This window comes from Xenopus tropicalis, chromosome 7 (assembly GCF_000004195.4).
Source record: "Xenopus tropicalis strain Nigerian chromosome 7, UCB_Xtro_10.0, whole genome shotgun sequence".
In the NCBI taxonomy this organism is placed as follows: Eukaryota; Metazoa; Chordata; class Amphibia; order Anura; family Pipidae; genus Xenopus; species Xenopus tropicalis.
The window spans coordinates 127,579,091-127,606,450 of NC_030683.2; the positions used below are offsets into that span (position 1 = coordinate 127,579,091).

The 27,360-nt window shown below is 43.6% G+C and overlaps 1 protein-coding gene across 2 annotated transcripts in view; it reads right to left on the reverse strand.

Annotated features, from left to right (window-relative positions):
- Positions 1-1,655: 1,655 nt before the first annotated feature.
- Positions 1,656-27,360, reverse strand: part of muc5acl (mucin 5AC, oligomeric mucus/gel-forming like) — a 38,254-nt gene continuing 12,549 nt past the window's right edge. For both annotated transcript variants that reach the window (XM_012967592.2, XM_031905739.1), the window contains exons 8-26: positions 26,049-26,632; positions 24,241-24,781; positions 23,213-23,412; positions 22,448-22,589; positions 21,389-21,675; positions 18,644-19,286; positions 17,758-17,957; positions 17,204-17,345; positions 16,779-17,110; positions 14,584-15,082; positions 12,510-12,709; positions 11,635-11,773; positions 10,906-11,228; positions 8,926-9,487; positions 7,630-7,826; positions 6,407-6,548; positions 5,780-5,955; positions 3,385-3,669; positions 1,656-1,931 (exon numbers count right to left, since the gene is read on the reverse strand). In XM_012967592.2, coding sequence (XP_012823046.2) covers positions 1,674-1,931; positions 3,385-3,669; positions 5,780-5,955; positions 6,407-6,548; positions 7,630-7,826; positions 8,926-9,487; positions 10,906-11,228; positions 11,635-11,773; positions 12,510-12,709; positions 14,584-15,082; positions 16,779-17,110; positions 17,204-17,345; positions 17,758-17,957; positions 18,644-19,286; positions 21,389-21,675; positions 22,448-22,589; positions 23,213-23,412; positions 24,241-24,781; positions 26,049-26,632 — 5,852 coding nt within the window. In that variant the 3' untranslated portion in view covers positions 1,656-1,673. The remainder of the gene's footprint in view (positions 1,932-3,384; positions 3,670-5,779; positions 5,956-6,406; positions 6,549-7,629; positions 7,827-8,925; positions 9,488-10,905; positions 11,229-11,634; positions 11,774-12,509; positions 12,710-14,583; positions 15,083-16,778; positions 17,111-17,203; positions 17,346-17,757; positions 17,958-18,643; positions 19,287-21,388; positions 21,676-22,447; positions 22,590-23,212; positions 23,413-24,240; positions 24,782-26,048; positions 26,633-27,360) is intronic.

The window sequence follows — 27,360 nt, forward strand, 5'->3', positions numbered from 1 at the left end:
CAGTCCGTAGGTACTCAATCAATCACCACCACAGAAAAGGGACAGATTAGGGTTGTAGTTGACAGTGGGGGGATCAGATAGGATCTGTGTTCCACTGTGACAGAATGCTCTGTTATACAGATAGCTAGAATCTCAGCCATAAAGCAGGGCAGGACTGCTGCTTACAATGGGGGGATCAGATAGGATCTGTGCCACTGTGACAGAATGCTCTGTTATACAGATAGCTAGAATCTCAGCCATAAAGCAGGGCAGGACTGCTGCTTACAATGGGGGGATCAGATAGGATCTGTGCCACTGTGACAGAATGCTCTGTTATACAGATAGCTAGAATCTCAGCCATAAAGCAGGGCAGGACTGCTGCTTACAATGGGGGGATCAGATAGGATCTGTGCCACTGTGACAGAATGCTCTGTTATACAGATAGCTAGAATCTCAGCCATAAAGCAGGGCAGGACTGCTGCTTACAATGGGGGGGGGATCAGATAGGATCTGTGCCACTGTGACAGAATGCTCTGTTATACAGATAGCTAAAATCTCCGACAAAGCATGGTTCCCTTTCTATTTAGGGGGAAATATATGTTTACATAAGCAGGGATGGGAGGAGCAGAAGCTATAGGGGGAAGGAGCACAAGGAAGTTAATATTATCACATTAATTTCTCCATTATACAAAAATGTGATGTTAGTGGTGTAAGTGTCAGACTTACCAGGCAGTCTTCTGCAAGAAACTAATACGGTGGGGGGAAGCCCCCAAATTAAACTGTAGTAGTTGCAAATACAACTCACTCAAGCAGGTTTTATGTTGAGGTCAGCGACCCTAGCAACCAGACACTTTGCATACCAGACACAATATAGTAGGATAGTTGAAAACAGTGTAAGCTTGCATTTGATGTTATTCTCATACTAAACGTGAATTAAGGTCAGATATTCACATTTCCTGTATAATATTCTGACCAGTAACGGCTGCATTTGTAAAATATTGCGTGGGTGTTAATACAGAAACTGACAGTTAGCTATGGCAGTTGCAAGGTTTCTACCAACCACAAAATATATTAAATATTTAATATATTTTGTTTTTTTGCCAGTGCAGGGCTGTCACCCAGCCATTAAACCCCAATTAAATGTTTTGAACATATCCCTAACCATTATCAAAGGCATTTAAAAATTCCTGCTGTCAATCATGTTGCCTGCCCCGCCTCTACGCCTTGGGTATGGGCTAGCAGTGTCTACAAAATGGCGGCTGCCGTTAGCTGTGATTGTGTAATTCCAAGATGGAAGAAAAGCTCTTTAGACCAGCGGTTCTCAACCTTTTGGTCGGGACCCCTTTGTGGTGGGGGGGGGGGGGGGGGGGGGGGGTCGCCTAAGACCATCAGAAAACACATTTCCAATGGTCTTAGGAATAATTTTATGGTTGGGGGTCACCACAAGATGAGGAACTGTATTGTTGAGAACCACTGTCTTAGGGCAACAGGTCTTTGACTTTTGCATATTAAAGTGTTATTTTCCCTTTAAAAAAGGTGCAAAGTTGGTGTTTCCTGCCCTAAATCTATCCCAGCATCCCATGTCTTTTCCCTCATCTACTTATTGTATTTGCCCCCCCCACCCCCCATTGTAGGACACTGGTAAGTCTCGACATATTCACACATTGGAGCCAAAGGTGTAAATAGGGATTTAATCACAAATCAGCGAAATCTTCTGCTTTGCAGCAGTCCAATAGGTTGTTAGTCGTATTGCCAGGAGCCATATTCCCATAGGCACAGGCGCCACAAAGAGTGGTGGAGAAGTCCATAGACACCATGATCGTTAATAGTCCATCCCAGCTGAACGTGGCCACCATATCTCCGGGCAGGCTGATGGTCACTGCATTATCCGATTGGTCGACTTGTAGATCTGGGAACTCGGTAAGTGGAGTTAACACCGTGTCACCATTAACCTGAGTGAGGAAGAGGGATGTTAAATGTAGTGGAAGATTCCCAGAACCTTGAGTTCCACAGAAGCGGATTGGCTGTGATTATTCCATGTATGCAGGTAATCTCCCCCATTCACTGTACATGTAGCCATAAATGTAGTAATGTAGTAGAAGACCACCATACAGAAGACCTTGTCGGCTGTGCCCCTTTGACTCCTGTGGTTGTTGATGGGTATGTTAGGACCACTCTAAGTTTATCCCCAGTTTGATATTTCATTCAGTGGTCAAGCATAAAGATAAACTGGTTATCACATATCATTGACGTCCCTCTCTAGTAGTACTGGCTTAGTAAATTGATTGTACCCCAAGTTTCCTCCTATTTAAGCAACACTCCATCAATTGGAGGCGTGTATAATATGAAAGCACATGTTCAAGAGATTTCAATGGCCCACATCTTATTTTTTCTTACTCCAATGCTCTACTAGTTTGCACTATATCTGGTTTTTCTTGGTCCAGTTGCCTTTGCTCCTCTTCACTTCCTCACTACTTTCTATTAGTGGCCATTTTGTACAATTGGCTGTACCATGCTGAACCCAGTGGTACATGCTCATAAACACAATGACTGGATAGTATTTAGCTAGCTTCAGCTCTTCAAAGTAGTATATAAAGTATTAAAGTAGTTTTGAGTTTTGGGTTTCCCAAACTTAGCTTAATTATTGGTTGCTTTTCTGTAAGTGGGGACAGATGAATCTCCCTACCATTCAGAGGCCCCGTCTAGAAAAAGATGACTTGAAAAGTTGAGATCAACAAGTTTGAGTGATCCGTAGAGTCACTTGACCAGTCCTAGTGCATTGTTTTGATTCCCAACCATGCGGAAGTGGGGTTTTATTGGAAATTTAGGGGTTCATTCCCCTCACACAGAAGAACATGCCTGGTTAAAAATAAAGCTAGAAACCATCCGACGTGTCCTACTGTGGGGTGTGCAGTATGATGGTACCAGGATAAACTCTGGAGTCATCAGGAAAGGGAGAGGGTTGATGGGAGAAAAACAAACTTCCGTGCTACTGGGCCAGTGTTTTTTCTTAAACATTGGACTAGAATTTTTTAGGATGTAGTTGTTACTTGTTAAAGCAGGTTGTAGTGGTTTAAATAAGCCTAGAGTACTAGAACATTTCCCAATGACTAGGAACCCATGTCAGTGGGCATTTGACCAATAAGTGCTACTTGCTGAATGACTACAAATTGAGGCAGCTGGATCTTTGGTAATCATGTTATCACTTCTGCAACATACCAATGGTGGCCTAGCTTTCCCAATTGATAAGCCTCAAACACACTCTGGATACTCATTCCAAGATCATTTGTGGTAGCTAGCGCTCCTATCTGTATGAGATATCAACTGCAATTTGAACCCTGGGAACTTGCGTAGTTTGTATCAAAGTCTGAGCACAAGAGTAGAGGACAACTTGGAGATTCTTACCAGCACTTCCAAGTCGGATCTCACGGTGATGAAGCTTTGGCCAAAGAACACATGAAGCATTTGGCCAGTTGTTAGAGTCTGGAGCACAACTCGCAGCCACAATTTGTCTGAGTCTTCACAGACTCGCAGGATCTCGTACGGCACATCTGCCTCCAGACTTCTTGCCGTGCTATTCCAAGTGATGATATTCTGGGAGCTTACGATGCACTGAAGACAAAGTGGTTGGGAGGAATTCTGGGAAGAGATTTCGCAAGGAACCCCTATTGCTTGAGGTGAACTCTGTACCTGGAGTGAAGACACAATATCATTGTGGATACACTTAAGAACCAAGATATTCAGAGGAATTCCATAGTTAAGTAGCAGAAAGGGTTAATATGGAGACAAAACAGTAGATGTCGTTGACACAGAAAGGTGGTGGCTGAGACCAATGGTGGAGATGACCAGACACCCCTCCCTATACACTACACTCGTGTTATTCTTACAACATCTCGTCCCAGATCACAATGCAGTTATGAGATGTAAAGGGGCAAAGTCACAATATTCTACATTTTTCCCCCACTTAATGGAGAGCCCCAATAAAGATTTTAACATTAAAGCAATGGAACATGGATGTCTTCAACGTGTGCAAGGAATATTCTAGGAGTAGAGATAAATATAAACTAAAAGGGAAGGTGCAATTTGGGTAGGTAGCAGTAGTTTGGGATTATTTGCTTTTTGCACAAGGGTTCCGATCTATGAGCATAGAAGAAAAAAAAAAAGTTAAAAATAAGACACACAGAAGACTAAGGGGCCGATTTATCAAATTCCGAAATTCAGACTTCAAAAAGTACGCGTAGAAAAAACGTATTAGATACGAAAATATCGTGGTACGATCCAAAAGTTCCGAAATTTTCATATTCAAAATATCTGACTTTGAACTTTCTGTGAATGTTTTTGGAAGCCTCCCATAGGGCTCAATGGCACTCTGCAGCTCCAACCCGGCCCAAGGAAAGTCTCCCATAGGGCTCAATGGCACTCTGCAGCTCCAACCCGGCCCAAGGAAAGTCTCCCATAGGGCTCAATGGCACTCTGCAGCTCCAACCCGGCCCAAGGAAAGCCTCCCATAGGGCTCAATGGCACTCTGCAGCTCCAACCTGGCCCAAGGAAAGTCTCCCATAGGGCTCAATGGCACTCTGCAGCTCCAACCCGGCCCAAGGAAAGTCTCCCATAGGGCTCAATGGCACTCTGCAGCTCCAAGCCGGCCCAAGGAAAGTCTCCCATAGGGCTCAATGGCACTCTGCAGCTCCAACCCGGCCCAAGGGAAGTCTCCCATAGGGCTCACTGGCACTCTGCAGCTCCAACCCGGCCCAAGGAAAGCCTCCCATAGGGCTCAATGGCACTCTGCAGCTCCAACCTGGCCCAAGGAAAGTCTCCCATAGGGCTCAATGGCACTCTGCAGCTCCAACCTGGCCCAAGGAAAGTCTCCCATAGGGCTCAATGGCACTCTGCAGCTCCAACCCGGCCCAAGGGAAGTCTCCCATAGGGCTCACTGGCACTCTGCAGCTCCAACCCGGCCCAAGGAAAGTCTCCCATAGGGCTCAATGGCACTCTGCAGCTCCAACCCGGCCCAAGGAAAGTCTCCCATAGGGCTCAATGGCACTCTGCAGCTCCAACCCGGCCCAAGGAAAGTCTCCCATAGGGCTCAATGGCACTCTGCAGCTCCAACCCGGCCCAAGGAAAGTCTCCCATAGGGCTCAATGACACTCTGCAGCTCCAACCCGGCCCAAGGAAAGTCACGATAACGAAGCTTGAATGAATCCAAAACTTTCCTACTCATTGTGACAAGTACGGTTAACGCCCAAAAAAAGTCACAGAAATTAACGAAAATTTTGTAGAAAATATGCACAGTTCTAAAAGTCCCATTCGGACTAAATCCTAATTTAATGAATAGGCCCCTTAGTTTCTATATCCTAGTCGCTGCACTCATGTTGAAGAGTGGAGTATAAATTGCAACCACCAACTGGCTGCAGATTGGTCCGTCCAGATTCTCAGATTTGCCTCAAATTGGCGCTAATCCCAGCCTCAAAGTTACGTTGGTTGCACGAGTTCAGAGCAAAGGAAGCCCAGACATTACCAGTGTAGTAGCAAATAAGTGCTTTATTGTCAAGGTTATGGTGCCAACTTCTTTAGCAGCAGAACCGGCTATAACCGCACATGATCAGGATTAAGATTGCGACCAGGTCTACAGTTCCGCCCCTTAATTGGTATTTAGCCAATAAGATTTGAATCATTCTATCCCTATGACGACATTTTGTCTTGTATCACATTCACTGGAAACACCGACCAAGACCCTCTCTGCAATTATAAGACCCCAGTGTACACAAGTATATCCTACAATGGAGTGGAATAAACCTACCTGGTTGCCTGATCCAAGGCATTGTTCCGCCGTCACACAGCTATTCCCATCCCAGTAGGATCCATTTGGGCACTGACACCCCTCCATGCACGGACGCAGACAGCTGTTATTCTTACAAGTCCTGTCGCAGACTGTAGTGCAGTCACTGTATTCATTTCCAGGCGGACAAGAAAAGCCTTACATTGGGAGGAATAGTCCGTTACAAAAAGCTGCAGAACAATGAATCTAGATCAGTGGTTCTTAACCTGGGGGCCCGAACAACCCTTTCACAGGGGTCGCCTAAGATCACCGGAAAGCACATATTTCTGATGGTCTTAGGAATAATTTTATGGTTGGGGGTCACCACAACATGAGGAACTGTATTAAAGGGTCATGGCATTAGAAGGTTGAGAACCACTGATCTAGATCTTTAGCATCACTCCTGCCACCTCTAAACGTGCAGTTTTAGAAGCCGTATTGTGGAAATTCATGTTTAATACAGCATGACTCAGAATGGAGGTTCTCAAACGGTGGGGCTGGCCCATAGGAGGCCATATCAAAAAGGTGTGGCACCTAGTCAAGGACAATCAATACTCAATTTTCTAGAGAACGTACTGCTAATATTGAAGCTTAAGAACATCTTCATACCTTGGGGATAACAGTTACGGGCTCCGTTTGTCCATTTGCAGGTTTCATTGGATCGACAGGAAAAAGGATCACATGTCCATTCGTTATACTGAGGGCAGGAACATTTCCACTGACAGCCTTCTGTTATAATCTCATACCCTTGCTATAAGGTGGGAGAGAGAACTTACATGTGATATATACTGTACCTACCCAATATTAAAGGCAGTTGTGTCTATCATGCTGTACTCCATGCCTAGGATTATCAGGGCCACCATTGGTAATCATGGGGTCCCTTACTACTAAGTTAGCAGCCCACCGTTTACCTGGGTCCTCTGGGTGGTGGGCCCTGCTAAGTAAAATGGGTTATCAATGAAGCATGAATGCCCCTAATCTACCCAACCACAACCCATTAATCCCAAAACTCCACCCACTTTCTTGGTCTGATTGACAACTCACAAATCACACCTTCCCATTATGAGCCCTTGGTTTAATTAAAGCAATAGTCATGGGAAAACAGGTTTTTTCAAACCCATTAATAGAGCTTCTCCAGTAGAATCCTGCATTGTAATCCGTTTTTCCCATGGGGCTAGCCATATTCTTCATTTCCCAGGGTGCCACAGCCATGTGACCTGTGCTCTGATAAACTCTACTCACACTTTACTGCTGCGCTGCAAGTTGGAGTGATATCCCCCCCCCCTCACCCCCAGCAGCCGATCAGCAGAACAATGGGAAGGGAGCAAGATAGCAGCTCCCAGTAGGTATCAGAATAGCACTCAATAGTAAGAAACCCAAGTCCGGCTTGGGACTCCTCCAGTTACATGGGAGTAGGAGAAACAATAGGTTAGCTGAAAGCAGTTCTAATGTGTAGCGCTGGCTGAAAGCTCAGACTCAGGCACAAGGCACTGAGATGGCGCCTACACACCAATATTACAGCTACAAATACATTTGTTGGTTCAAGAATAAAAGGTTAAATGGCAGAGGGAATTATTTGCTATGTAATAGCGTCATTTAGAGATAAAAATTACCCCATAAAATGACAGAATCCCCCCCTCCCAAAAATAAAAAAATAATTTTCATAATATCTACCTGCAAAGAATCTGCTTTGCTCCTGGAGCAAAGGCCTAACCCGAAGGTTTTTAGGGTCCTCCTTTGGCCTGATGGGGACTTGGGATACAAATATTCTATACTAAGAGCACATTCAAAGCAGACTAGAGAAATAAATATTGTTTTTAAACACCCCTTACCGGATAATAGGAACCATTTACATAGCAACCACAGTCTTCAATGAGTAGGCACAGGTTATATTCTGCATAAAACCCTTGGTCGCATTCACAGCCCTCCATACACAACGAGTCACAGGAGGTTCTGTTAGGATGACTGCAAGTTGCTTCACAGGGGTCAACGCAGATCTCATAGTGACTGTTACCTGGACACACAAAAGCTGAGAGAAGAACAACATGAGCTTTAATGTATATTCTGAATAAGCATTAAAACGTCCCACAGGTTCATGACCAGGTTTTATTGCCTCTACTGTTTTTACCACCCTAGATTTATAGAAGGAAAGGCATTTTGGCACAATAGTGCAAGTTAGGACGCTATATTTTGCAGAAAGCTTTACCAAACAGCTTTAGAAACTCCCTCTGTTTAAGATAGCAGCTGCCATTTTAGCTTGGTCTCAGTAGCTTCCTGCTGCAGCTCTGGCTGTTGGTAGCTCAGATTACATAGAGATGGGAGGGGGAGCAGGAGAAGGGAGGGGAGGAAAATGGAAGGAGAGAGGAGCAAACTGAGCAGACTTGTGCCTGTGTCCTGAAGGAAGTCAGACACAGAAGAACATGTTTACAAAAAAGACAAGAAATCCTGTGTTTCTTTTGATTGAGGACTGCATTATTTGAGTTCTGTAAGTGCTTATGGCTGTATTTACATAGAGCTTTCTGATAAAGCTTACTTAGTTTTTACCTTTCCTTCCCCTTAAGTTCAAAAGTAATGGGGGTTTTTTTTTGGGGGGGGGGGCATAACTTATATGGCATAACTTGTAAAAGCATTAATTTCAAGGGAAAATAGTGTTGACTCCTACAGGGCTGTGCAACTTCCCAGCATAACTAATCATTAAAGGGGTTGTTCACCTTTGAGTTAACTTTCAGTATGATGTAGAGTGTTGAGTAATAATTCTGAGAATTTGCAATTGGTCTTCATTTTTTTATAATTTGTCTCACTTTTTTCAGCAGCGCGTCAGTTTGGAATTTGCCATTTATCTGGTTGCTAGGGTTTACATTACCTTAGCAACCAGGGAGTGGTTTGAATGAGAAGCTGGTATACGAATAGGAGTGTTCCTGAAGTTATAAAAACGTATCAATACAACTGTTGCCACAGAGAGCAATAGATTTTTTGCTGCTGGGGTCAGTGACCCCCAATTGAAAAGTTGCTTAGAATTGGCCATTCTGTAACATAGTAAAGGTTTATGTAAAAGGTGAACCACCCCCTTTAGGTACATCTAGGACTACACACTCTACTAGGGACAGTTCCAAAAGCATTAAACTCACGGCAGAAGCGGTCATTTCTCCAAGGCTCAATTGACCGATTTTGTGCTTGACACGCAGACGTATAACTTTGGAGACTCTGGCAAACTGCTGGGAGATAGACGCCATTTTGGCACAGATGCGACAGACACAGGTCATAATATGGAGAAGGGCTTAGCACCTCATGGCAGGCTGCAAATGGACCATTGATCTCCAACAGCATCTCACACAAAATGGCGCCCATTGAATCAGTTTCATTGCAATGCCAAGAGCTTGGAGTGCTGGTTACAGCTTGGGTACCACCTCCTAGCACAGCATTAGTGGGCATTGTATTGGTTGCGTTATTAAGAGCTTGGTTACCACCCCATGACCCATTTGTTGTATCCGTTGGCGATTCGGTTGATGCGCACACACCACAGGTGGAGTTTAGGTAACTCTGAGGAAGGTCAATGTATAGAAAGTATCTTCCGTCGTTCTGGACGGTGAGGCCAAAGTCCGTTGTTAGGATTACAAAGTGATCACTTTGCTTTAGCCAAACTCTGTCTGGAATTAAAACTGAAGGAATGACCACTGGAGTTCCATTCGCCTGCAGAGAAGGAAAAAAAAAAAATTATTAAATGTCAAGACAGTGGTGGGATTGGGGTTGGCTTCCCCGAAATAGCTGTATTACTGGAGCATTCAAAAATGGCTTTGAAGTCCAACTGGTTAATGGTGTTCATGGAAGGAGAAAGTATGGATGAACCAAGAGTCAGCATGTACATATGAAAAAAAAGCTCAGTTTGTAAAGATAAGGCAAAAGGAGGAATTTGTGAGGTTTCTTCTGGGAACATAGAAACATAAGGGGGAGTGGTGAAATCCCCAAAGGTCTCCATTAGTCTTGGTAGGAACCGTCGGACCAAAGCAGAGAGAAGGTGCCAGGTGATTAAGGTTACACAATTGAGTTAGAGTTTGTGGACCCAATTAAAAGGTTCTTCACGTGGCCACCGAGATATCATATAGTGAATAAAGTACCCCCTTTTGTAAAATAAGGATTTTATAAGTCCCCGAGGAGTTCCTTAAAATATATAGTGAATAAAGTGCCCCCTATTGTAACATATAGGGATATTATAAGTCACTGAGGTGTTCCATAGCCATATACAGGTCATGAAACTCTGAAGGGGTGCAGCATGGTGGCTCAGTGAGGAGCACTCCTGCCTTGTAGCACTGTGGGTCTTGAGTTCAACCCCAGCCAGGGCACTATCTGCAAGAAGTTTGTATGTTCTCCCAGTGTCTGTGTGGGTCTCCACCAGGAGCTCCAGTTTCCTCCCACACTCCAAAAACATATAGGCAGGCTATATGGCCGATGACTAAATTGAACATAGTGTGTGTGAAAGCGATAGGGACCTTCAATTGTAAGCTCACTGGGGCAGGGACTGATGGTAGTGGGATAGGGACCTTAGATTGTAAGCTCCACTGGGGCAGGGACTGATGGGAATGGGATAGGGACCTTAGATTGTAAGCTCACTGGGGCAGGGACTGATGGGAATGGGATAGGGGCCTTAGAGTGTAAGCTCACTGGGGCAGGGACTGATGGGAATGTTGCATAATCTATGTAATGTGGAAATGTGGTCAGAGATTTATAAATAGGCAACTTCTATCCTCATTTTTCAACAGGGGGTTCTTGCAAGTCATGTGACAAACTTCATTACTAAGCACTGAAAACTGATGACTATCACTAAACACTGTTTATAAGGATACAATTTACAGTATATTATCGCTCTTGTGCAATATATATTTATATCCAGTGGAAACAAACACCGCAACTTTGTTTTGTTGTTTCCTCATACAAACCGTTCTAGGACTGAGGATCAGCATATTAGAAATACTAGGTGGATTTAGAGTAATGTTAACACTTTCAGCTAAAGAACCGATACATCTACTTGCTGTTTTATTGGCTGTACTATTTGCTATAGTAACCCAATCATATAAAGATGAATAACTGCCAGTTCTACATGGTTGACCCACCCAAACACGTAGCTGCTCCTTTTGCTCCATGACAATATCCGTTTCATAGACATTTATTATGACTGTTTCCATCACCTTCTCTGAACCATCTAGAACCTTGACGGATACATTGTAAGTTGAATCTATAGAATTGTCTATATTATCAGTGTCGCAGGAGTGGGCCAGGGGCAGAACATGTGGCCAAGGGAGATGTTGAAAGCCAAACTTTCTCCCAAAAGTCAAATATCCATTTCGGCCAGAGAAGGCACAGTGAATGTCCTGGGCACAGGCTGATCTGTTTGGATAGAAGACACACTGTAGGTTTTCTTCAGACGTTGTAGGACCTGCAAGAGACACATGACTTGAGTCAGCTTGACTAAATATAATGACAGACCTCACGTGTGTTAGTCAAACCTTTAAAGCACCTATATTCACCCTATGGGTCTACAGAAGATAGCACAGGTCTCCTTAGTTCCTTACCACATTCATGGCCACACCGGCTGATAAAGCTGGCGATTGATCAGTTTTCCAGCATATGGGGCAGTCAGAACACCCTGCCCGACCAATATCTGGTGGAAAAATCACCCAGGTATCTGGCAGCTTTAAAAAAGTTGAGGGAAAGACAACCGAGATAACACTTGTCTACCCAAAGAACTACCCCATCCAATCAAGGCAGAATGTTGCTGACCAGTTTAGGGACACTTGTTATCTCTTTATTATGATAAAGTGCCAAAGTAAAAATCAACATACCCGTTGGATAACAGTTAGGGTCCCCTGTCTGTGCATCGCAGATCTGCTGTGGCCGACATGAAATGGGATTGCACTGCCATTGCTGATACTGAGTGCAGTTACAGACTTGACTGCAGGCTTCAACCAACACTGATCCTTGCTGAAAGAGCGAGAGCCGAGTGTGAGGAACATCTACCTTATCCTACACAACAAGAACAGTACTAAAACCACCAAACGTTCATTTGCCTTTCAAGTCAAATAAAGGGAAAACAAAGGTGCCAATGGTGACTGTTCAGCATTACCAAAAGTTGAGTGAAGGCACCAAAATGGAAGTTGTGGTAATCTGGCCAACTCGCTAACTAATTAACCATGCTGGACAATGGCCTTGCAGTTGAGAATATAAGAAGTTAATCAACCATTACAATGTTTATCATCATTTGAAGAAGTCACCAAGTTGTGACATTTTAGGAGGCTGAGGTACATGATCAGGGGGCATGAGTATCATAAGGAATAATGTACCCCCTACTAAGGCTGCAGGCTGAGTTATACAGGGAACTCTGAGTATCACTCATGTATTATAAGGGATAATGTACCCCCTACTGTAAATGATAAGGATATTAGCAGTCACTGAGGGGTTCTGTGCCCATATAAAGGCACAAGGCTGCAGGCTGAGTTATACAGGGAACTCTGAGTATCACTCATGTATTATAAGGGATAATGTACCCCCTACTGTAAATGATAAGGATATTAGCAGTCACCGAGGGGTTCTGTCACCATATAAAGGCACAATCCTGTTACACAGATCAGAAACTAAGGTGACTTAGTAAAGTAGGGGGTACAGAAACTCTTAAGCGAGTCATGTTACAACATTAAGCAATTATTTAAAAGCCACTTACTGGATAATAGGAGCCATTGTCAATACAACCACACTTTTGGAGGGGTGTGCACAGGTCACCTTGTCTATAGAACCCAGGGTCACATTCGCAGCCCTCCATGCAGATAATGTCACAAGACAGGGATCCATTGGGTGCCATACAAGATGGTTCACAGAGATCAGCACACACGGAATAATGGCTGTTCGGTGGACACTGATAAGCTGGTGGGGTGGGTAGAAATTGCATTATTATAATACAGTATATGACAACAGCCAACTGGAAATTTCATCAGAATTACATTCTCGGTCATTTTCGGGGGGGGAAAAAAAAAGTGTAAAGGTCACTTTACTCTCCACATTTGTGGGAATGGCTATCTGCCACTCCCTCTTTGTTGGGAGACTAGGTAATAAAGTAAATGATAAACCTAAAACGTTCAACCTCTGCTTATTGGTTTCCCAAACTGAGATGTCACCCTAATGGGTAGAATTGGACTCATGTAGGTACCAATAGAAGCGGATGCATCAAAGAACCCAAGGCAACTGGGTTCTTCTAACTAAAAATCATTACTTCTCTGAAAGGTCTTGGCTGCAGTCCCCTATGGAAGAAGTTTCATAACTGGTCTTGGGATCTGGTGAAAATGTCCTCCCCTTAGTTTATATTATGGGTGGAAACACATTAATGTTCTTGGATGCCATTCTGTGAATCTGCCAGATGGCCCGAGATGAAGGTAGACCTCATTCAAGAAGTCCAATTTAAGACTACGTTTACTCAAACATTAGATACATTGAACAGTGACCTTGTAAAAGTTGTAGTGGATAGTAGATTTGAGTTCAGCTATACAAGAGCAGCATCCTCTCCACAAAGTAGTGTGGAGGCAGCTCTTCCAGGTGATACCTGGCCTAAAGGTCCCCATACACAGGCCGATCCGCTCGCTTGGTGATGTCGCCAAGCGAGCTGATCTTCTCCAGATATCCCTACCTATGGGTGGCCGATATCGGGAGAATCCAGGATTATTCAATAGTTTGGCCCTGGGGCCAAACGATCGAATTATAACGACGGCATAGGAAAAGTCAGTCTGGGGACCGTATCAACGAGCCGATGTGGTCCCCGATCCGACTAGATTTTCTAACCTGCCTGATCGAGATCTGCCAGGTTTCAGGGCAGATATCGGTCGGGCAGGCCCGTCGGTAGTGCCCATACATGGGCCGATTAGCTGCCGAATCGGTCTAAGGGTCACATATCGGCAGCTAGAATTGGCCCGTGTATGGGGACCTCACAGCTGGAAAGGGACTTGGGCTTCCACTGATGGGGGATAAAGTTCACTAAAGGTCTCTCTACCTGTAGGAATAAAACCTTCACAAGTTCTATCTTTATAGGCAGTGGCGCTCAGTATTAAAGGAGAACTTGTGCTATTGTAAACCTTATTTAGGGTTAAGACTGGTGTCTAGCAAGAAGTTCAGGGGTAGGTGGAAAATCTGTTTCACAAGAACTCCTAGAAATAAGGTTCATATTATACATTACATAAGAGGTTCGGCGCTCCAATATGGAAAGTCACCAAAAATAAGAACCATAATTCATTGCATCTTGCCAAATTACTGGCTTTTGCATTTAAAGCATCTCCTACTTGTGTTCATTCTGTTAACGAGTTACACGACTTAGTGGCAATACATAGTTTACATTGCCCTTTTTAATTAAAACCTTAGATATTTTTTGGGGGGTTGGGGGTTAAGATGATCACTGGCATTTGTATGTTGGGTTATTGGGTTACAGTTCAGCTTCACTCCTTTTCTCCCCAACACCATCATGAGGACTCAACTTAAAAATGCTGCCTATACAACTAGTTCTACGGTTTATAGATTTTTGAAGGGGTTTCATTTGCCCCCAAATTCTACAATAAGACATACATTGAAGGAAGGGAAGAGCTTTAAAAAAAACACCAAAAGGTGGTTAAGTTCTGTTGTCACTGGTTACCTAGAGTTCCATAAAATAAGGGGAATCAACTAGCTCCTTGGGAATACTATGCTTCTGTAGAAAGAACCTTCCATTATCTAACAATTTTGATATAGAAAAATAAAAGCAATAAAAAAACACTTACGGCAAAAACTGTCATTCCGCCAAGGCTTGATGGTCTGATTCTGTGCTTGACATGAATCCGTATAATCCTGAAGACTCTGACAAACTGCAGATATGTCCTCCTTGTTGTCACACTGGTAGTCTACACAAACATTAAAATACGTAGACGGACTCAGCACGTCATGGCAAGCTCCAAATGGGCCATCTTCGTCCAACAGCATCCTACAGAGGCTAGAACCTGTTGGGTCAGTGTTATTGCAGTTCCAAGTGACTGGAATGTCATTTAAAGTCTGGTTACCCACCGAAGTGTTGGAAAAGGTATTTTGTGCAACTGTCGCGGCACACAGTCCACAGGTGGAGTTCAAATAACTGGTTGGAAGAAAAATGTAGAGATACCCTGGACTATTAACCACAACTGAAAGGCCAAAGTCGGTTCCAAGAATTACAGCAACAATATCTAATTCTAGCCGTATTTTTCCAGGAATTAAGGCTGAAGAAGAATTTACTTGAATTCCATTGGCCTGTACATAAAAAGGAAACATTTGTAAAAGTTTAGAATAGAATACTGCCCTTCTGAGAGGTCTAAACCTAACCAATTCCCATCCACTTGTTGGACTTGCACATTCAGAGTCTACCTTTGAGTAAATTCTTATTATGGACATATGAGAAGACCCAGTTACAATTGGAAAAGTTGAAGGGGAAAAAGAGGTAGAGGACAACCTGCAACAAGATGTACAGACAAATTATGAATAGACCCCCAAGTCCTTAACAGAAGGTAGGACATTCTAGTGAAACACTATCCATATGGTCAACAGAAATCAAAACCACCTTCTTGAAATACCTTGTACTAGGTTAGTTATTAGCCCTCAGTATCCCCAGTAAGAGTCAAGAACCAAAAAGCCATGAAGAATACAATTTGGAAAAATGAGCATCTTAAAAACCTCTGGATATGTACATACTGTTCCAAACATGGATATGGATAGGTTGAATGGGAGGCTGATTTACCAAGTTTCACATAAGGAGTTTTGTTTTTTTAGAAACTTGAGTGTTTTGATTTTGAAGCTCTCCCAGAATCTGCTTTGGTCTTGGGTCTTTGTTAAAATTGGAGGTGTGTTTGCAATTTAACACTTAGGGGGTCTATTCATCAAATCACGAACGCTCAGAGCGTATTTTCTGCCACAATTTCGTAGCTTGAGCGACAGTTTCGTAGCTTTTGACAAAATCGTATTGTCGTGCAGAGTAGGAAAGTTTCGGATTCATTCAAGCTTGGGTATGGTGACTTTCCTTGGGCCGGGTTGGAGCTGCAGAGTGCCATTGAGCCCTATGGGAGACTTTCCTTGGGCCGGGTTGGAGCTGCAGAGTGCCATTGAGCCCTATGGGAGACTTTCCTTGGGCCGGGTTGGAGCTGCAGAGTGCCATTGAGCCCTATGGGAGGCTTTGCAGCTCCAACCCGACCCAAGGAGAGTGCCATTGAGCCCTATGGGAGGCTTTCCTTGGGCCGGGTTGGAGCTGCAGAGTGCCATTGAGCCCTATGGGAGACTCTCCTTGGGCCGGGTTGGAGCTGCATAGTGCCATTGAGCCCTATGGGAGACTTTCCTTGGGCCGGGTTGGAGCTGCAGAGTGCCACTGAGACCTATGGGAGACTTTCCTTGGGCCAGGTTGGAGCTGCAGAGTGCCATTGAGCCCTATGGGTGACTTTCCTTGGGCCGGGTTGGAGCTGCAGAGTGCCATTGAGCCCTATGGGAGGCTTTCCTTGGGCCGGGTTGGAGCTGCAGAGTGCCATTGAGCCCTATGGGAGACTTTCCTTGGGCCGGGTTGGAGCTGCAGAGTGCCATTGAGCCCTATGGGAGACTTACCTTGGGCCGGGTTGGAGCTGCAGAGTGCCATTGAGCCCTATGGGAGACTTTCCTTGGGCCGGGTTGGAGCTGCAGAGTGCCATTGAGCCCTATGGGAGGCTTCCAAAATCATGCACAGAAGAATCAAAGTTGGAAAGGTTTTCCCGCTGTTTACAATCGTTCTGTACGAAAATTTCGTGACTTTCGGAGCACCAAGTAATATATTTATGATTTTTTGGTAAGCATTTTTGGGATATTTGCAAACATCAGAAATAATCGTTGAATCCCCATTTCGGGATTCGAACTCGTGATTTGATGAATAGACCCCCAGGTGGCTATACCACACCTTTAAGCACATTAACCTTATTCACTATGGACTTACCCAAACCTTAAATTTCTTCGAGTGCTCACTTTTCTCAATGACTATATCCATGTCATACACATTTATCAGAACACTTTCAATCTGTTGCTCACTGCCATTGGCAAACTTGACGGATATATCATAGAATGGATTTGTAGAATTCCCTGCATTAGCTTCAACACAGGACTGGGCCACAGACAGGGAATCCGACGTAGACAGGCCACCAAATATGACTTTCTTCCAAAAAGAGAGGTAACCCAATTTACCGATGAAAGCACAGTTTGTATAGTTAGCGCAGCCTGGTTCCTTTGGAAATAACAAACATTCTAAGGCTTTTAAAACGGCCAAAAGGTCTGAAAGAAACAGTTATGTCAGAGAGCGTTAGAATTCTCCAAAAACCCGCCAAGAACCCAAAATGCTACACAATTTTGTAAATCAACTCATACCTTTTTGGAAACATCTCTCAATGCCCGCCCACATGTCACAGATCTGATTGGGCTGGCAGGTAAAGGACTCGCACTGCCATTGATCAAACCGAGGACAGGAGCATTTCCTATGACAATTATCTCCAAAAACCTCAGTGCCTTTCTATAAGGAGAGAGGTGGAGACTATTAAAAATGGCAGTCCATGTTCCTGACTAGTTACAAAGCTTGACCTTCGTTAGAAGACTTTAGTAGCTCATAGCAAATCAAATTAACACATTATCCTCTCTCTATCCACACATTTACATTCACCAAGTGACACAAACATATTGGGAGGATCAATAGAAGGGCATCACAATATAGTTATGGTTTCTGGGGGCATTTGTCTTCTTGGATACCAGGCAGTACATTGCGTTCATCAAGTACTAACCAAAATCAGACTAATTCAGACTCTAACATGGTGGGATAATACAGCAAATGATCAGTTTTGCCAACAGAACTAGTCCAACTGCACCCCACGCTGTGCTTGACAAGCATCAGTTTAACCCAACCACCTCTCACACCTCAGTGCCCCTACCTTGAAATAGGTTCCATTGGCATTACAACCACAAGCTTCGATGGGAATGCACTTATCACCTTCCCTATATAACCCAACATTGCATTCACATCCCTCTATGCACGTCAAGTTGCAAGAGGAGGTCCCATTGGGTGCTGTACAAGTCTCTCCGCATGGATCAACACAAATGGAATAATGCTTGTTCATTGGACAGGCAAAGGCTGGAAGAAGAGAGACTGGCATTATAATGCATTCTGTAGTAGTTGGGGAAAGCCCTTCTTTCTGCTCAGCATCCAATAGTGGGACTTTGAAGACTATGTACATTAAGTGCACATACAGATGAAAAAAGTTCTCAACAAGGCCATATCCTTCCTTGCTCACCTAGACCTTACTTTGCTGAATCACCAAAGGGGAAAAAGGGTCTCCTTCATGTCTTACTAGCCTGAAGCTTCATAGAGGTCATTTGGCCATAGCTTTCCTTGCTCACCTAGACCCTACTTTGCTGAATCAACAAAGGGGAAAAGGGGTCTCCTTCATGTCTTACTTGCCTGAAGCTTCACATAGGTCACATGATCACAAAAAAAAGGGGGGGGGAAGCAATGCTAAAATGTTTTTGCTGGAAGTTCTAGGTTTGTTGAAGGGTAGGAAGATTGCGAGGGACTAAGACTGGACGTCTAAGACTGGACGTCTAAGACTGGACGTCTAAGACTGGACGTCTAAGACTGGACGTCTAAGACTGGACGTCTAAGACTGGACGTCTAAGACTGGACGTCTAAGACTGGACGACTAAGACTGGACGACTAAGACTGGACGACTAAGACTGGACGACTAAGACTGGACGACTAAGACTGGACGACTAAGACTGGACGACTAGACTCCTATTTAAGGGTCAGCATTGGGAACTCACGGCAAAAAGAATCGTTCCTCCAGGGCTCGATCGTTTGATTCTGTTGTTGACATGAAAGTGTATAATTCTGAAGACTCTGACAAACTCCAGCGATGTTTCCACCCTTCTGACATTGACTTGACAGACAAGCATCGTAATACAGGTATGGGTCCAGCACCTCGTGGCAGGCACCAAAAGGACCATCGTTGTCCAACAAAATCATGCAGAGACTGGCTCCGGGGTGGTCACTGTCACTGCAGTTCCAGCTGCTCAATGTGTCACTGAATGATTGGTTACCTTCACTAGGAGTGGCCACCGCCACTATGGCACTAGAAGTGGCCGCAGCCACAGGAGTCACGAGAGTGGCCGCCGCCACAGGAGTCATGGGAGTGGCCGCCGCTGTAGCCACAGCACCAGGAGTGGTCACTGCCGCCACCGTGGCGCTAGGAGTGGCAGCCAAACCCATGGTCATATTTACCCCCGCACAGAGGCCGCAGGTGGAGTTCAAATAACCGGCTGGAAGCATGATGAATAGGTATTCTCCACCCTTAAACAGGACCGTGAGCCCAAAGTCCGTTTTGAGCAAAACCGCATGAGAATGTGCCTTTAGCCAGACTTTGCCAGGGACTAGTTCTGTGGGAACATCTATTTTAGTTTCATTTACCTGTAGGGAAAGCAAGGATTATATAGCGTAAGTATGGTCATAGTTCCGTTATAACGAGTATATTACAGAAATCTATAATTAATAATCATTTTCATAAAAATACACTTACTAGTATGTGCCATTGGGTAATCCTAAATAGGAAACTGCCATTTTAAGTACTAAGGGCCGCCCCCTGGGATCATAGGAGTCACAGTGCACACAAACAAGCCATGGCACACATACATGCTAGGCCCCATCAGCCAATAATTGGGCAGAGTTCTCCCACACTACTTCCTGTTACAGTTAGAGCTGCATCACTTCCTGTCAGCTGATCTCTGAGGGAGCACACAGCCCATCACAAAATGGCGGCTCAAGGGAAAGGATGTAAAAGGGCAATATTTACTGATATATATATATATTCCAGTTTGGGGAGATTCTTTAATAGGCCACTTATATGATATCAGTACTCATTCTGGGGGTGTAATTATGCTTTAATTGAATTAGTCTTTTAAATAGTTATTTCCCTTATATTTATGGCTCAAGCTGTAGATAGTGGGAGTAGCGTTGCTAGAAGGTGGAAGGCCAAAAATTACAAGGGGTTTTCCCCATTGGGGTAATTTATAATGGCTAAATAACAGACCTATAGACACGCAATGCAGGGGATTGGCCAATAGCAATGTCTCCCACACAGCCCATTTGCCCGTAGCTTTTGCAGGGTCTGCAGTCTATTGTTCTAAACATGTTCTTTTGTATAGCAACACATTTATTAAGTGAAAACATATTCCACAGCACCGTACAATAGATTGGTGTTTACATCAAACAATCTATACATATACTGGCCGATAAAGGACGTAAACTATTCCATGGCTCTCTCATATCAAGTTTATATAAACCTTTTCTAAATGCTTTTGCATAGAAAAAAAAAAATGGTGGTTTGAGATATCTGCACTTTTAGACTGCCACTACCAGGCTTTTTGCTCAGCAGGTCTTTCATGGTCAAAGAGAATCAGTGACCCGACAGCTAACTCACTATGCAGGGGTTACATAGTCAGGTAGGGCCCCGACAGGGTTTCAAGGAGCTGCTGGCCCGAAAGCCTGGTATTAGCCGTCTAAAATTGCAAGAATCTCAGAAACCACTAAAAATAGAAAAAAAAAAAAATAAATTTTATTTGCAAAGTGCTAGTCTGAATATTTGCAATTTTGGTCTGGTTTACAGAATAATTGGAAGAAATTCCGATTCGGCCATTGTTGAATTTTAATGGCGTCATTGGGGAAAGGTTTCATTAAGGAGCAATACTGAGTGTATTAAAGTGAACCTGTCACCCAGACATTAAAAGCAGTACAGATATGGGACCTGTTATGCAGAATGCTCAGGACCTGGGGTTTTCCGGATAAGGGATCTTTCCATAATTTGAATCTCCATAACTTAAGTCTACTAAATATCATTTAAAATATTGAATAACCAATAAGCTAGTTTTGCCCCCAATAAGGGGTAATTTATATCTTAGTTGGGATCAAGTACAGGTACTGTTTTATTATTACAGAGAAAAGGGAATCATTTAACCATTAAATAAACCCAATAGGGCTGTTCTGCCCCCAATAAGGGGTAATTATATCTTAGTTGGGATCAAGTACAGGTACTGTTTTATTATTACAGAGAAAAGGGAATCATTTAACCATTAAATAAACCCAATAGGGCTGTTCTGCCCCAATAAGGGGTAATTATATCTTAGTTGGGATCAAGTACAGGTACTGTTTTATTATTACAGAGAAAAAGGAATCATTTAACCATTAAATAAACCCAATAGGACTGTTCTGCCCCAATAAGGGGTAATTATATCTTAGTTGGGATCAAGTACAGGTACTGTTTTATTATTACAGAGAAAAGGGAATCATTTAACCATTAAATAAACCCAATAGGGCTGTTCTGCCCCAATAAGGGGTAATTATATCTTAGTTGGGATCAAGTACAGGTACTGTTTTATTATTACAGAGAAAAGGGAATCATTTAACCATGAAATAAACCCAATAGGACTGTTCTGCCCCAATAAGGGGTAATATCTTAAATAAAATCCCTTATGTGGTTGAGTCACTAATGTAATTAGCAGGAAGTGCAGACCTACCCAGATTTCCTGTATCCTATCTATGACTATAGTAATCCCATACACGTTTATGATCACTTCTTCCACACTTCCCAAGCTCTCCGACGTGGCCGTTACATTGTACACAAGGTCAGAGTCACAGGAGTAGGCCACAGAAAGCGCATTTACTCCCGAGGGCTGGTTCCATTGAGTCCTCCCAAATGTCTCATATCTTGAAGAACCATAGAAGCCACAAGTGATAACGTTTGTGCAAGCCGGCGCCTCGGGGCTGAAGATACACTCTGTATGATCTGCTGGGTTTAACATTTCTGGTGGGGAAAAAAACAAAATGGCAACTGAAGTTCTTCAAACCACAAGGAGCAGGGGATAGTGAGTACCATAGATTTAAACTAGAGTGTTTCCTTGGGATAGATTTTACATTTCTAGCATGGCCAAGGCTAAAAGGATCCCACCAGGGACACCATATCACAGACTTTAGTAATAGTGCTAATGGTGGGCTTTTCACCTTCAGACTGCTCTTGGAAGCAACTTGATAGGACTGATAATACAGGGCCCAGATTCAGGAAAAAACGGTTTACCCGTGTAGTTACTGTTATGGGTCCCTCTCCTGGTTGCACATCCTCTGGGGCACCAATAGAATTCCCTGCTTTAGTGTTCAGGCAGTTTTGAATGAGAAGAACAGGCATGGAGGTAGTATCTGGCTCTACTTGTCATTATCCCAGTAGTTAAACTATTGATGTACAACTCTCAGTCAGTAGTGGGATATACAACAGGTTACCCTATGGACAGTAGCCCATGAAGAAAAAGTTGCAGCCCTACCATCTTAGCCTTGGTTGACCCTTTGAGCCACCACCACACATTTATCTCCTTCACATCTTACTATTTATGGCTTTGGAAAATCCTCAATGAAGATCATTCCAAGAGAATCTCGAGTGACCTTTCCTTTATATACATTCATTGGAGGGAGGATTTGTTTGTGACACTAGACAACCCCAAGAACATCTAATGGTTGGGTTTTACATTGAGATATCTTAGTGAGCTTACTCAATAGGGAGCACTAGTTTAGAAAGCGTTTCATACCTCTTGGATAACAGTTGCGGACTCCTTCCTGCACCTCACAGATACTCTCAGATGGGCAGGAAAGGGGCTCACATTGCCACTGATTAAACTGAGGGCAAGAACAATTCTGCTGGCAGTCTTCGTCAATACCCACATATCCTTGCTGGAAGATAGAATAAGACATCTTGTTTTGCGGCAAATAAAAGGTAAAAATTAAAAGGTTGGGGGATCCCTCCCAGTAGGTATTGTAATAGCACTCAATAGTAAGAAACCCAAGTCCAGCTTGGGACTCCTCCAGTTACATGGGAGTAGGAGAAATAGGTTAGCTGAAAGCAGTTCTAATGTGTAGCGCTGGCTGAAAGCTCAGACTCAGGCACACTTTACTGCTGCGCTGCAAGTTGGAGTGATATCCCCCCCCTCCCCCCCAGCAGCCGACCAGCAGAACAATGGGAAGGGAGCAAGATAGCAGCTCCCAGTAGGTATCAGAATAGCACTCAATAGTAAGAAATCCAAGTCCGGCTTGGGACTCCTCCAGTTACATGGGAGTAGGAGAAACAATAGGTTAGCTGAAAGCAGTTCTAATGTGTAGCGCTGGCTGAAAGCTCAGACTCAGGCACAAGGCACTGAGATGGCGCCTACACACCAATATTACAGCTACAAATACATTACATTTGTTAGTCTTTTATTGAAAATGTAAGCTACCTGTGTAACAAAAACCACAAGTACTCATTGTGCAACCCTACAAAGGGGAACTAAACTCTTTTATCCTTTTCCAAGTCTACTTACCGGATAATAGTAGCCCTGCACGTAGCAGCCACAGGCTTCAGTGGGTACACACCTACCCCCATCTTCATAAAACCCACTGTTACACTCACAGCCCTCTGAGCATACACTCTGGCAAGGCGTGTATCTGAAAGGATCAATACAAGTTGGGCTGCACGGATCTTTACAGATTGTATAATTACTGTTCGCTGGACACCCCGCAGCTGGAAAGAGAAGTGTATATGGTCAGAATGCATTTACATAGTTACATAGGGTTGAAAAGACCAGAGTCCATCAAGTTCAACCCTTCCAAGTAAACCCACACCCTATACTTACCTATCGACTCACATACAGACCCATACTGACCTACCTATCGACTCACATACAGACCTATACTGACCTATCTATCCACTCACATACAGACCCACACTGACCTATCCACTCACATACAGACCCATACTGACCTACCTATCCACTCACATACAGACCCATACTGACCTATCCACTCACATTCAGACCCACACTGACCTATATATACACAAAACCATTAACAATAGCATTTCCCTCATTTTAGTCCTATTTAGCTCATGTGAAGGAAGGTGTAGGGCCCCTTATAAGACCCAAAGAAAAAAAGCATAACTGGAAGTTTACAGAACAATCAAGTGTGAAACAGTCATTTTTAGGTGCTCACTATGATTTTTTTTAGTTAACTTAACCTCATAGCCCTACTGTTAGGTTGTAGTCCTCTTTGAAGAAGACATGGACCTTCAGGTGAGAAAGTATATGCTCTGATAATAGTGAAAAGGAAAATGCTTCATAAGAAAGGCAAATCTTCCTAAGTTTCCTAGTAGAAGAACAAACTATGGCAGTATATACATTTACATAGGGTTGAAGACCAAAGTCCAAGTTCAACCTTTCCAAGTGAACCCAGCAGAACAATTCAGCAAATAAAGGTGAAGGTATACTGGCCCTTTAATGGCAATAAGTGATAATCCCCCAATAAAATGTCATTCAAAGCATAAAATGACTTCTAATTTTGAAAGTTAACTTACGACAGAAGGACTCATTTCTCCATGGGTAGACAGTAGAGCCAGCCAGTTGGCAGGTCCTCGCGTATCCTTCAATGGTAGAACAGATATACTTATTAAAACCACCTCCCATATTAAAATTCATCAGGCAGTCTTCATAGAAGCTTACTGGCGAAACAGATACTAGACAGGACATGAATGGACCTTCCGGATCCACGAGAACCGCACAGTACTGTGATGAATTGGAGAACTGGGCGGTTTCATTTGGAAAATCGTTGCTGAAATCCTGAACCGGCGAATCACACATTCCTTGTCCCGGGCGGGAGAGCCATTTAGACAACGTGGCATTTATATTCTGATCGTCATTGGCATTTTGGTTGGCGTTTCCACAAAGGCCACACATTTTTCCAGAGTAATTTGATGGGATTTGAATCGAAAGTAGCGAGTAACTGAGCGACACGGAAAGGCCGAAGTCTGTACTGACGAGGATCGAAGAGATATGACTGATGGCCGAGATTTTACCGTTCTCTAAATCAATGGGGTTGTATTGGGCAGTGCCATTGACCTACAGGGGGAGAAAAAAAAAAACCAAACACTTGTTTTTGAACTGATAAAATTTCCCATCACAAACACACAGGGGCCTATTTATTATGCGGTGGAAAACAAAATTCGGCAAAAAAAAAAATGTTGGGATGTACCGACTATTGTAGGGTCCGTCCCCAAATCTTTTCTAAAAGATTCAGATTCTGCTCTGTATTCAGTTGAATACAGGTATGGGATCCCTTATCTGGAAACCCATTATCCACAAAGCTCCGAATTACGAAAAGCCCGTCTCCCATAGACTCCATTTTAATCAAATAATTTAGAATTTTGAAACTGATTATTGGGGGCAGAACAGCCCTATTGGGTTTATTTCATGGTTAAATGATTCCCTTTTCTCTGTAATAATAAAACAGTACCTGTACTTGATCCCAACTAAGATATAATTACCCCTTATTGGGGCAGAACAGCCCTATTGGGTTTATTTAATGGTTAAATGATTCCCTTTTCTCTGTAATAATAAAACAGTACCTGTACTTGATCCCAACTTAGATATAATTACCCCTTATTGGGGGCAGAACAGCCCTATTGGGTTTATTTAATGGTTAAATGATTCCCTTTTCTCTGTAATAATAAAACAGTACCTGTACTTGATCCCAACTAAGATATAATTACCCCTTATTGGGGGCAGAACAGCCCTATTGGGTTTATTTCATGGTTAAATGATTCCCTTTTCTCTGTAATAATAAAACAGTACCTGTACTTGATCCCAACTAAGATATAATTACCCCTTATTGGATGGAAAACAATCATATTGGGTTTAATTTCAGTTTTATTGATTTTTTTTTTAGTAGACTTAAGGTATGAAGATCCCAACTACGGAAACTTATTCCAGAGCATTCGGGATAATGGGTCCTATACCTGTACTAATTTGCAGATGTCATAGGAAGGACTTGAGATCTGCACGATTCAGTTCAGTCAGAGGCATTGATTCGGCTGAATCTGTATCCTGATGAAGGGCCAAATACCAAACTGTATATTTGATTCTGTGCATCCCTAGTAAACAGGCGTGTAAAATAAATGAAAAATATCATCCAAATGCCAGATTTTACATAAAGCAGTGGTTCTCAACCTTCCTAATGCTTCAACCTTTTAAAGAGAACTGTATGTGTTTGCCGATGGTCTTAGGCAACCCCTGTGTAAGGGCTGTTCGACCCCCAATGGGGTCGAGAACCACTGACAAAGCACAATAGGCCCCATAACACAATAATTTAGAAGCAATGGTTCCCTACCAGTATCCCTTGGGTCTCGGTGGATAAGCTTAGCGTGTACCCATAGACGTTCAGCAGAACCTCCTTTAGTTGGTACATCCCAGAGTTCTCATCCAGATCTCCCGTTACGTGGAGCTCGAATTCGGTCGTCAGGTTATCCATCTTGCAAACCTTGGCCATGACGTACGAGCAGTTGACATTCCCATTGAACGTGGTGCCATCAAAAGAACGATAATGGAGATTGTTAGACACCCAGCAGATAGGGGACTTTGGGGCGGAACAGCCGCGAACACCTTGATGCACGAGGCACATTTGCCCAGGATCGCAAGCGTAATCTTTACATGCGGTGGCGCCATTTTGGCAAACGCATTCCTGGGAGCAGCCGTCCGTAAGCGTGGCCTCCCCTGGCTTCAAGTACTGGCCATGAAAGAGACAACCACAGTCTTCTGGGAGGGCACACATGTCCCCACTCTGCGTGTAGCCTGGGTTGCAAGGGCAGCCTTCCTTACAGGGCAGAGGGCAAGGGAGTGGGAGGGAGCCATTACAGGTATCGGGGCAGCTGGACACACACAGCTCATATTGAGCATTGGCGGGGCAGGATGGTTCTGTAAGAGAAATACAGAAAAAGTGAATAAAATAAGTAAAACCTTGAATCGGTTGACCTTGATACTTTAGAGCTTTTCTTCCTTAGTCATGTACCCACCACAAAAAAATGTAATCAGTGAACAGCCTCTTTGAAACTTTGAACAACTGGAGTGGTGGTTATTTAAAGGTTAATACAGGTATCGGATCCCTTATCCGGAAACCCATTATCCAGAAAGCTTCGAATTACGGAAAGGCCATCTCCCATAGACTCCTTTTTAAATCAAATACAGAGTTTTAACACCGATTCCCTTTTCTCTGTAATAAGACAGTATCTGTACTAGATCCCAACTAGTTACATAGTTACATAGGGTTGAAAAAAGACCAGTGTCCATCAAGTTCAACCCATCCGAGTAAAACCAGCACACCTAACCCACACCTACCAATCTATACACTCAAATACATAAACTATATATACAACCACTAGTACTAACTGTAGATATTAGTATCACAATAGCCTTGGATATTCTGATTGATCAAGAACTCATCCAGGCCCCTCTTATAGGCATTAACAGAATCTGCCATTACCCCATCACTAGGAAGGGCATTCCCCAACCTCACTGCCCTCACCGTGAGGAACCCCCTACCCAACATCCCCCGGCAGGGCATTCCCCAACCCCCTCACTGCCCTCACCGTGAGGAACCCCCTACCCAACATCCCCCGGCAGGGCATTCCCCAACCCCCTCACTG